Here is a 12,503-nt window from a genome sequence, read left to right as displayed (position 1 = left end):
ATCCAAAATCAACATACAAGCAGTGATTTGCCACAATCATGCTTATTTATTTTATAAAACAGAAGGTAATTTTGAGTGCAATATTCCCAGATCAGAATGGTAAGTACCTAAATTAAAATGGGGAAAAGAAAACAGCCCTCTTTTTAAGGACAACAAAAGTTAAAACATAGCTGGACTGGTAATACTACATATACGCAAATACATGCACACATCACATTCCAGCCAGTCATTATTATACTCATTTTTAAAACTAGTTATTAAAAGTATCGCACAGTCTTGATTTCATAATCCTGTTTTTAAACATTCAGTATCAAGAAAGGAAAAGTAAGTCTCAGTCCACGAAATCTCCATTAAGTAAATGTTATCTCTAGTTACCAAAAGAAATAATTACTATGACAGCATTTTGTACTCAGAATTATACCTCTGCCATGCATGCAAACATTTACTGCATGCCTGCTCTCCACTAGACTCTGAACTATGAGGAGAGATTGAGATAAGACTTGAATCCTTCAGCCATGAAGAGGATAGTCATATTGCATTTGAGTTCAATACCGTAATAAGGCATCTTACACCACTACTGTCCAAAGAGTAAAAGAACGTGACATCAGTGATGCTGGAAACCAAGCAACCAGGCAGTGGCAGTACTCCGCTCCCCTGTCCTCTCACTGGGTGTGACAGAATGAGGGCATGAGCTTCGCAGTGGGCAAGCTGGGAGTACATGTTTAGACTATAATACTACCCTAGTCATAGGTACACACCTAAGTCCCCTGAATTTGGGAAGGACAGAGAAAAAAGAAGGTCCCTGTGTCCCTAGAAGCGAAGCCCCAGCTCCTATCCCAGTACAGCAGCAACTTCATTCACTCAATATCTTCATTCACTCATTTATTCAACATTTGTTGAAAGCCAGCAATGTGTGACAGGATACAAAGATCTAGAGAAGGAATCTCTCTTCTACTTTGGGAAGGATAACATGAGACCAAAAAAAAGTCCCTATGTTCTTGTCACTTTTTCTTTCTTAACTCACTTTCCTAAAGGAACAGGGAAACCTCTTTCCATTCAATCCTAACAAATACCAGTGGCCTAGGATTTCATGAAAAGCACATCTTTTACCTCTGTAAACTAAGAATTCTGCCGATTTGGTCAATTTGTTTTTCTGTGTCTGTGAACACTCTCCATGGGAGTTTACTTGAAGACTAAGGGGAAAACTGCCTTAATTTTAGCTAGGATGCCTCAGTGAGGCACCGCATAACTCAGATAATTGTGATCACATATGGGATACAATCTTAAGATGTACCTTGTTTGCCAAGGCCTGAGAAAACATTTCCTGGAGGCACAGATGAAAAGCAAAGCTGGTCAGAAAGCAGCAGGGATCGGAGGGTGGTAGGACGGGGACTGCTTCATGGGGCTGGGAGTCAGGGACGCAGGGAGAACAGCCAGCACCCCTGCAGAGAGCATGTCCCATGGCTGAACTCTTTTAAGTTATGAGTATTTTTATTTTTATAGCAACTTTTTAAAATATAAATTTGGGATTAATATTATCTAACTTTTAATGTAAAAATAAGAGAGAAGTGTATTACGATGATTTAACAGGTCAGAAGCCAGTCCAGAACATCTCATTTCCCCTGTTTACACTCTATCTATCTCATAGGTGATGATGCCTGCTTTGGTGTTACTACCATTAGTATTCACCATTAGTATTTCACTCACTTTGTTGAAAATTGTATTCTTGTAATTTCTGCTGCCTTTGAGATGGCCTCATAATTAAAACTGCCAAATAGTCAGACACTTTTGGGATTTCACTACCTGATCCCCTGCTGACACGGACCAAGGTCATGATCCTTAGTTAAAAAAACATTTTAAGAATGTTCTAGGGCAACTCATCAAGTTAGACCTAAAGTAAATAACTACTTGCTTAACTCAAACAATTAGACATATTTTTACATTTGCCTTCTTAAATCTGGAGCTTCATAAAGCAAGTAATTCTCCATTATTAACATCTGTGTTCACACATTATAATATCTCACAATCAAAACAGAAAATTCAGCCTCAGTAATTAAACAAATATGTCATAGTCTACAGTTTTTTTTAACCACAGGAGACACACTTCTGAATTTTAAAAGAAATTTGTTCATTTCCAGAAGCCTACAGCTACACTAATAAATTCATTCTTATAGATTTAATGTCCCTTCACTGTAACAGGCTACTAGTGTTGGTATTTTATCACATTCAGTGTCTGATCATATGAAACAAACAGGCAGGAGCAATTAGTAGTAAAGAAATAACCTGCATCCTACAAGAAACCAGGGGATCTCCCTGGCCCAGGCAAAATGATAATTTGAACTGCAAATGTCCAGTTGCACTAATGAAAAGGTTAGTATCCATCTTAAAGTACAGGGCCTCTCAAGTTGGCCATCATTAAACATGAATGGAGCCATAATTATATATCTGTTATTATTAACAGATACATAATTATTTCCAAAAATTTTTGAATTTAAGCTTTTCTAAAATATTCCAGAAGCTTCTCTTCAGTCTGAGAAATGTTTGCACTCCTTTGTCACAAGAAGTGAACTATGTATGGGTAGTTTGTAACTTCATTCCCCTTGTAACTGGACCTAATTCTCTTTCCCTCATTGCAAAGGGATGCTGTTAAACATTTTCCCTCTATTCTCTACGCTCTACTCTTCAGTATTACCTTTCTGACTAGCCTTTTTCCAGGTGTATTCATAAGCCCTCAGCATACATTAGTTCATAGGATCCTTACAGTCCTAAGTGGCAGTAACCATCATCCCCATTTTACAGATGAGAAAACCAAGACACAGAGCTTCAGACATTTTCACAAGGTCATACAAGCTTTGAAGAGTTAGGGCCAACATTAAAATTCAGGTCTGCTGTCACTACAGCCTGCATTTGAAACTACGTAGATACAATCCTGCCTTATCATTCACTGCTTCCTTTCTTTAAACATCACAATCTCTTTTGTTTGTTATTTGGGCAGTTTTCCCATGTTCAATATGAAGGGGGAATTTGCTAGGATTCTATGTTCCTTAAATTCTAAGCTGCCATCAATTTTAATTTTTTATTGTGGTAAAATATATATGTAAAATTTACCATTTTAACCATTTTAAAGTGTACATTTCAGTGGTAGTAAGCACATTTACATTGTTTTGCAGCCATCACCATCATCCATCTAAATAACTCTTTTCATCTTGCAAAACTGAAATTCTATGTGCAATAAGTATTATCTTCCCACTCCCTGCTCCCCTCAGCTCCTGGCAGTTACCAATTTACTTTCTGTCTCTAAAATTTGACTATTCTAAGTACCTTATTAATAAAAAAAGGAAAGAAGGGAGAGAGGAAGGGAGGATGGATCTGAGCTAAAATGTATACATATCCCCATTTTAAGGTCATAAAACACATCCCAACTTCTGAAATATTAAATTGGAAAAATCTAATATTATCAGCAAATCACTAAATTATAAGAATATAATCTTCTACTTGTTGGATTCCCAATGCTGCCCCAAGTTCCTTTTTGGTTCTAAAGTAAAGTCTATCATGGTAGGTGTGTGGTGACAACTCAATTTCACACCTATGCTTTTAGGGTTCCAAACAGCCAGTCCTGCTCTTTTTGCCTTTTGCTGTCTTTCTTCTTTCATCCTGTCATTCTCTGTGTGCTTGAGAAAACACACTTAATTTGGAAGGTTGGGGTCAAGGTGAGGAATTCATATAGATAAGTTAGATAGATATAAATAAATTTAGCAACAGCAACAAAAGTCCCTTATCTCTCTGGATCTACATCTAGTTTATTTTGTTATTGTTACTTTTAGGATAAAAATGGAATCTTCATTAGTTCTGTAAAATATTTGTCATTTTGTGGATTCTCAAAGTTAAAATGTCAAATAATAAGACACAAAGCAACTGAAAACACAGATCAACAAGCCATTACCCATCCAAGGAATAAATTTAAAACAACTTCCATTCATTCAAACATGCAATCCACTTTATCATTCATGGAGCATCATTCATTACAAATATAACTACTGAGCCAGGCATTCTTCTAAGCACCAGGGATACAGTAAATTTTTAAAAATAATGGCAAAAACTGGATTCATGATGCTTACATTCCAGTTGAAAAGACAGAAAATAAAAGATATAAACATTACAAATACATTGCACATAAGAAAGTGGTGAATGCTAAGAACAAAATAAAGCAGGGAGATGTAAGACAAAGAATAAATGGGTATAATTTTAGTTAGGGTGGTGATACAAGGCCTAACTGAGATCACAACTTTTGAGTAAATACCAGAAGAATGTGAGGGAGCTAGCCATGCAAATATCTAGGGAAAGAGCTTTCCAGGCAGAGTGAAAAGCCAGTGCCTGGAAAAGCCAGTGCAAAGGCTCTGAGGCCAGTGTACCTGGCATGTTTAAGAATCAGTGAAAAAGCCACTGTGCTTGGTGTGGAGTGAATAAGGAGATGTGTGACAAGAGATGAGGTCAGAAAGTCATGGGGAGCAAATCCTACGAGGCCTTGCAGCACACAGTAAGCACTTTGGTTTTTACTCTGAGTAAGATGTGATGCCATTGGTAATTTCTGAAAAAAGGAGTGAGTGTCATGATCTAACTTATATTCAGATGCAATCATCATTACTTTTTATCATTTCTGAAAATACTTTCACAGAACAGATTAAGCACATGTTAATGGAAATGTTTTAGACACATGTCAAAAATTGAACTACAGGTACGCTTAGGCTACTATTGCCATTGGTGGCCTCTGGGTGAGGGATAGAAATATCTTCTTCTAACAATAGTAAATTCCTTTTTCACTGCATGCTAAATGGTCAGAAGAACATGGAGTAAAGAAGGGGTGAGACAGGACATTGAAACAGACTAAGGAATATGTCAGGAAACACCAATTGCAGAGCATGAAGCAATCCCCAAAGAAATCAGCAAACCTGGACCCTTAAATCTCTGGAGGAGAAATCTGCAGAGCAAATATAAAGTATAACAGTAAGGCATTATGTGTTTTAACAAGTAAAATAACTCCAGTTTGTGTAGCTGCACCCCTGCTAAAGGACGGATTGTACTATTCGCTCTCAGAAACGCAGAGGTAAACCAGGTGAGAACACAGAGTATTCAGCACAGGACTGGCTGGGAGCTCTAATATTTGTGTCACATCATATGAAAATGTTTTAGCTGTAGGATGTACTCTTGAAGTTCCCAAAGCAAGCAGTTTTCATGTCTACCACAGATCCAAAAATAGATCATGATTCTTTCATACGATTCTCATTAGTTTTTATATAAACACAGTTAACTTATAAGCATATTAGTGCATCTTACTGAAAATTGAATATCCTTTAAGCACAAAATATCTCCTTTCCTCTGACCTCCATTGAATGTTTTTGTGACACTATTTAGATTTTATGTGTTCATCACAGATTAAAAGCATGGTATTTACCACTGTATCGAGACAAAGGGTAGCTCTGCCACATCATCAATTTTATTATTATTATTATTATTATTATTATTATACTTTAGGCTCTATGGTACATGTGCACAACGTGCAGGTAAGTTACATATGTATACATGTGCCATGCTGGTGCGCTGCACACACCAACTCGTCATCTAGCATTAGGTATATCCCCCAATGCTATCCCTCCCCCCTACCCCCACCCCACAACAGTCCCCAAAGTGTGATGTTCCCCTTCCTGTGTCCATGTGTTCTCATTGTTCAATTCCCACCTATGAGTGAGAATATGCGGTGTTTGGTTTTTTGTTCTTGTGATAGTTTACTGAGAATGATGATTTCCAATTTCATCCATGTCCCTACAAAGGACATGAACTCATCATTTTTTATGGCTGCATAGTATTCCATGGTGTATATGTGCCACATTTTCTTAATCCAGTCTATCATTGTTGGACATTTGGGTTGGTTCCAAGTCTTTGCTATTGTGAATAATGCTGCAATAAACATACATGTGCATGTGTCTTTATAGCAGCATGATTTATAGTCCTTTGGGTATATACCCAGTAATGGGATGGCTGGGTCAAATGGAATTTCTAGTTCTAGATCCCTGAGGAATCGCCACACTGACTTCCACAAGGGTTGAACTAGTTTACAGTCCCACCAACAGTGTAAAAGTGTTCCTATTTTTTGAGGATGCCTAGAAAGAGGCCTCGTTGTTTAGTGAGTAACACCATTAACCCATTTATGCTGGAGGTTGCTAATTTTTTTTGTGAAAAATCAGAACTGGGCGATGACATTGAGCAGTAGGATATAAATAACTACCACAAGCTTAGCGTTCCAATAATGGAACACTATGCACAAATGGGTTAAAGGCCCAACTCCCCAATTTAATTCGAGAACTGGAACTGAAATGATTGAAATAAACCACCACATGGCACTTCAGGTCAAATACTTAACCACTGTGGCTTTTGAATGTCTTTCATTATGCTTTCCATTTAGAATTGCTATTGAGTCCTTTATAGTGAATAACCCAATATGACTGAGAAATCATCAATTATGTGCAAGATTCTTTCCCTCAAAGGACTACTTGATTTAAGCCACAGTAGGTCATTCAGGCACAATCTAAAAGCCAGTCTGTTTTTATGGGCAGAATCAGGTGACCTGTTGTTGGTATTTACAAAATGTACACTAATAGCACTTTTTAAAAAGTTATTCTTAGAGTCAAAAGAAAATTAAGATATCTTAAGGAATAAAATAGAGCACATCTATTGCCCTATACTTTTTTTTTGTTCTAATCAGCTATTCTATGTTCTAAATTTTGGAATAAGCAACAAAAGATTCATAATACAGAATTTGTAACAGGCAGACACCTACCATTTGACTTTGAAACCATTCAATAAGCATTTCTACTGTTGAATCTGGGATCTGGCATCTCAAGTCTTCTTTCTCATCTGTTTCCATCATCTCTAACAATCCATGCAGGTCTTCCACAAGGTGCAGGGCTCACAAACTTCCCATGGATGGAGAGGTGGGAGATTGGCAACCAAAAATCCCACTGGAATATTCCAGGGCCTTAGAACCTAAGTTAAACAAAATCACAGGGAGAGCAATGGGATTTATGTTATAAAAACACCAAAGCCGAAGGTGGTAAACCAGTCTAGTCATAGTAAGGAACAATCAAAAGAAACAGAAAAAAGAGAATTCAATCACATAAATCTCTCCAAGTCAGATTTACGTGGTGTAAAAATTAAAACCATGTAATTAATGGTAAATATCCATGGTCCAGTTCCTAACAAGGAGGCCAATCATGGGGTACAGAAAGAAAAAGAGCCTGGTGGGCTTTGGTGTGAGGTGTGCTGGCCTCGTGGAGATCATGAATAAGAAAGTGGCAGATCAGAAAATACAAATGTTAGAGCTGGTCCATTCCGGACCAATACTGGAAATTCTGGCTTAGAAAAACTGTGGATGAAGGGTTATGAAATGAACTCAGATAAAGACTATTAGAGTAAATTCCAAGGAAAGATAATGAGCTCAATGTGTTAAATGATTATACTGATGTGCCTACAGGACATTTCCGGAGAGATATCTGGTTGGAAATTAGAGATAGGGACTGGAAGCTTAGCAAAGAATTGGGAAGGTAAATAAATGTGAATAAGCTGGGTGCAGTGGCACATGCCTGTAATCGCAGGTACTTGAGGTGGGAAGATTGCCTGAGCACAGCATTTCAAGGCTGCACTATGCATGTTATTCACAGGCAATCATGCCTGTAAATAGCCACTTCACTCCAGCTTGAGAAACAGAGCAAGACCTCCTCTCTTAAAAAAATAAAAAACAGACATGAGAGTCATTGGTGGAAAGTGAATTTTGAATTCAAGAAAACAGATCAGAACATTCATGTTCACTGGGTAGAGAAGTGTCCCTCAAAGTATGGTCCACAGACCACCTACACCAGAATCACCTGAGATGCAGATTCTTTATCCTTGATTAGAAACCTAGGATGGAACTGGAATTTTTGATATTTTAAAATAATGTTTGAGAATAATGCTGGTAGAAAATGGAGGAGAGGAACAAAGATGAAATTACAGAGAAGCAAAAGGCATAGGGCTAAAAAATGAAACTAACGTGAAAAGATAATATGAAAGTTGTAGTGAAAAAGCCAAGTGAGCAGAGTAAATGTTGTGATTCTGTCTTTCACAGGATGCAGATCACCTGCTATGATACCATCCATCTGCTCCAATGCCGCAGCCGACATGTCACTTGAATCACTCATCATTTTCTTATTTGTCAGGGGCAAATTCCAACCCAGATCTGAAAAAAAATGATGTTATCATTACATCCATTAAATGACATAGGCTTGCTAGTGGGTTTCCTAATTCACCTTCAAATGATAACTCTGCTGTGTAGTCAAATATGGAGCAAAAACTTCAGCAGTGGAGTAGCAAGCTGTGGCCAATCACCTACTGTAGCACAAGACCACATGCGATACCTGTATCAGTTAATAAAGAAGGTTCCATTCTTGCACTTGAGGTGTTTAAAATCCACTAGCATGGTTTCCATGCTGTTCTCTAGAACTCTAGACCTCTGTAAAAGGCTACAGGGATGGCCATGGAAGCTTGCTGAGGGCCATGACAAGCACTGGCCAGACAAGACTCCTTTCTCCCTTTACCAGCCTCATCCAATCTCTGTTCTCTTAATTTTGTTTTTTTTTTTTCTTTCTGTATAAGGGCTTAAGACTTGTCTAAGAAAAGGATTCACTAACACATATACTAAATGTACGTATACACACACACAAACACACACATACACCCCTACTGATATTAAACATTTTGTAGTGGAGCCATAGCTATCACATACTGAGTGCCTATAGTGTTTCCTACACATTTACATAAATTATACATAATCCTTAGTCAACAGCTCTATAAAATGTGAAAACTCATCTCCATTTTATAAATGGGGATCAAAGATGTTTGATTTTTGCATGAAAACACAGGAAAGTAAATATAGCCAAATTCAGTTTCTAACCTAGGTCTGTCTGACTTCCACTATAATACATAATTTCTGTTTACCTGATCCTATGTGAAGACGAATTGAGGCTGAAATTATGTCACAATCTACACATTGGTTTACCTGTTAAAAACTATATTGAGATAATGCTTGCAAAAAATTTGGTCATTGACAGGAAAAAGTCAAGATAATGTGATTTTCAACATTCACTAATACATTTCAGGTACCAGACTAAGCACCCGAATAAAGCTCTTACTATGTTATATATACTGTGATAGAGCAAACACCTGGGGAATAAAGGGCATATGCTGTTTCACAGAAACCTTTGCCCTCTGTTTCTAAGCAGCCAAATCTCACCACTTTATTTTCACAAATATATTTATAGTTCTCGTGCCAGCTTCTTGGATGAGTTTCTGATTATGTATTCATTCTAACATAATGCCATATAATTGCTGTAAAATATTATTTTGATTTAAAGTCATTTCACCTAAGGATTTTCCAGAACTTTACTCACTTCCAAAGGTGAAAAATATCACCACCATTTATTGTGGAAATACTACAGCATGAAAATACTCAATGTATGTGTCTACAGTTACCCAGAAAACAAGGAATCAACAAGTAAGGTTATGAACCTAGGTCATTCTAAAAAATTTACTCACACACTCAGCCAGTGCACCATCCAAAGAAGTAGGACACACATTTAATAACCACACTCCAGTATGGGAAACTCAAAACATGAAAACTGAGAGCATAAAGGATTAAGCTGAATTACATAATTAAGTGGCTTGCATTCTCTTTCATTTAAAAAGTATTTTGCAGTTCCGTTCCAAGAAGGCCGAATAGGAACAGCTCTGGTCTGCAGCTCCCAGCATGATCAATGCAGAAGATGCGTGATTTCTGCATTTCCAACTGAGGTACCTGGTTCATCTCATTGGGACTAGTTGCATAGTGGGTGCAGCCCATGGAGGGCGAGCCAAAGCAGGGCTGGGCATCGCCTCACCCGGGAAGTGCAAGGGGTCAGGGGATTTCCCTTTCCTAGCCAAGAGAAGCCATGACAGACTGTACCTGGAAAAACGGGACACTCTCGCACAAATACTGCGCTTTTCCCACGGTCTTAGCAACCGGCAGACAAGGAGATTCCCTCTCGTGCCTGGATCGGTGGGTCCCATGCCCACGGAGCCTTGCTCACTGGCTAGCAGCAGCCTGAGATTAACCTGCAAGGCTGCAGCTTGGCTGGGGGAGGGGCGTCTGCCATTGCTGAGGCTTGAGTAGGTAAACAAAAGTAGCCAAGGGAAGCTTGAACTGGGCAGAGCCCACTGCAGCTCAGCAAGGCCTACTGCCTCTATAGACTACACCCCTGGGGGCAGGGCATAGCTGAACAAAAGGCAGCAGAAACTTCTACAGACTTACACGTCCCTGTCTGAAAGCTCTGAAGACAGCAGGGGCTCTCCCAGCATGGTGCTTGAGCTCTGAGAATGGACAGACTGCCTCCTCAAGTGGGTCGCTGACCCCCATGTAGCCTAACTGGAAGACATCTCCCAGTAGGGGCCGACAGACACCTCATACAGATGGGTGCCCCTCTGGGATGAAGCTTCCAGAGGAAGGATCAGGCACCAATATTTGCTGTTCTGCAATAATTGCAATTCTGCAGCCTCCGCTGGTGATACCCAGGCAAACAGGGTCTGGAGCGGACCTCCAGCAAACTCCAACAGATCTGCAGCTGAGGGACCTGACTCTTAGAAGGAAAACTAACAAACAAAAAGGAATAGCATCAACATCAACAAAAAGGACATCTACACCAAAACACCATCTGTAGGTCACCAACATGAAAGACCAAAGGTAGATAAAACCACAAAGATGGGGAGAAACCAGAGCAGAAAAGCTGAAAATTCTAAAAACCAGAGTGCCCCTTCTCCTCCAAAGGATCGCAGCTCCTCGCCAGCAACAGAACAAAGCTGCACGGAGAATGACTTTGATGAGTTGACAGAAATAGACTTCAGAAGGTTGGTAATAACAAACTTCTTTGAGCTAAAGGAGCATGTTCTAACCCATCACAAAGAAGCTAAAAACCTTGAAAAAAGGTTAGACGAATGGCTAACTAGAATAAGGAGTGTAGGGAAGACCTTAAATGACCTGATGGAGCTGAAAACCATGGCATGAGAACTTTGTGATGCATGCATAAGCTTCAATAGCCAATTCCAACAAGTGGAAGGAAGGGTATCAGTGATTAAAGATCAAATTAATGAAATAAAGCGAGAAGACAAGTTTAGAGAAAAAAAAGTAAAAAGAAACGAACAAAGTCTCCAAGAAATATGGGACTATGTGAAAAGACCAAATCTACGTTTGATTGGTGTACCTGAAAGTGATGGGGAGAATGGAACCAAGTTGGAAAACACTCTGCAGGATATTATCCAGAAGAATTCCCCCAACCTAGCAAGGCAGGCCAACATTCAAATTCAGGAAATACAGAGAACACCACAAAAATACTCCTCAAGAAGAGCAACTCCAAGACACATAATTGTCAGATTCACCAAAGTTGAAATGAAGGAAAAAATGTTAAGGGCAGCCAGAGAGAAAGGTCTGGTTACCCACAAAGGGAAGCCCATCAGACTAACAGCTGATCTCTCGGCAGAAACTCTACAAGCCAGAAGAGGGTGGGGGCCAATATTCAACATTCTTAAAGAAAAGAATTTTCAACCCAGAATTTCATATCCAGCCAAATTAAGCTTCATAAGTGAAGGAAAAATAAAATCCTTTACAGACAAGCAAATGCTGAGAGATTTTGTCACCACCAGGCCTGCCTTACAAGAGCTCCTGAAGGAAGCACTAAACATGGAAAGGAACAACCAGTACCAGCCACTGCAAAAGCATGCCAAATTATAAAGACCATCAATGCTAGGAAGAAACTGCATCAATTAATGGGCAAAATAACCAGGGAACATCATAATGACAGGATCAAATTCACACATAACAATATTAACCTTAAATGTAAATTGGCTAAATGCCCCAATTAGAAGACACAGACTGGCAAACTGGATAAAGAGTCAAGACCCATCAGTGTGCTGTATTCAGGAGACCCATCTCACATGCAGAGACACACATAGGCTCAAAATAAAGGGATGGAGGAAGATCTACCAAGCATATGGAAAGCAAAAAAAAAGCAGGGGTTGCAATCCTAGTCTCTGATAAAACAGACTTTAAGCCTACAAAGATCAAAAGAGACAAAAGAAGGCCATTACATAATGGTAAATGGATCAACTCAACAAGAAGAGCTAACTATTCTAAATATATTTTCACCCAATACAGGAGCACCCAGATTCATAAAGCAAGTTCTTAGAGACTTATAAAGAGACTTGGACTCCCACACAATAATAATGGGAGACTTTAACACCCCACTGTCTTTAATAGACAGATCAAGGAGACAGAAGGTTAACAAGGATATCCAGGACTTCAGCTCTGCACCAAGAAGACCTAATAGACATCTACAGAACTCTCCACCACAAATCAACAGAATCTACATTCTTCTGAGCACCACATT

The 12,503-nt window shown here is 39.0% G+C and overlaps 1 protein-coding gene across 4 annotated transcripts in view; it reads right to left on the bottom strand.

Annotated features, from left to right (window-relative positions):
- LOC129009628 (liprin-beta-1-like) overlaps positions 1 to 12,503 on the bottom strand; it is a 155,400-nt gene that overhangs the window by 57,852 nt on the left and 85,045 nt on the right. For all 4 annotated transcript variants that reach the window (XM_054442893.1, XM_054442894.2, XM_063672534.1 and 1 more), the window contains 2 exons: positions 8,171 to 8,269; positions 6,836 to 7,041 (listed from right to left, as the gene is read on the bottom strand). In XM_054442893.1, the coding sequence (XP_054298868.1) occupies positions 6,836 to 6,925 (90 nt within the window). In that variant the 5' untranslated portion in view covers positions 6,926 to 7,041; positions 8,171 to 8,269. The remainder of the gene's footprint in view (positions 1 to 6,835; positions 7,042 to 8,170; positions 8,270 to 12,503) is intronic.

This window comes from Pongo pygmaeus, chromosome 10 (genome assembly GCF_028885625.2).
Source record: "Pongo pygmaeus isolate AG05252 chromosome 10, NHGRI_mPonPyg2-v2.0_pri, whole genome shotgun sequence".
In the NCBI taxonomy this organism is placed as follows: Eukaryota; Metazoa; Chordata; class Mammalia; order Primates; family Hominidae; genus Pongo; species Pongo pygmaeus.
Note: the sequence above shows the minus strand (reverse complement) of the source record. Positions and strands in the feature narration are given on the sequence as shown.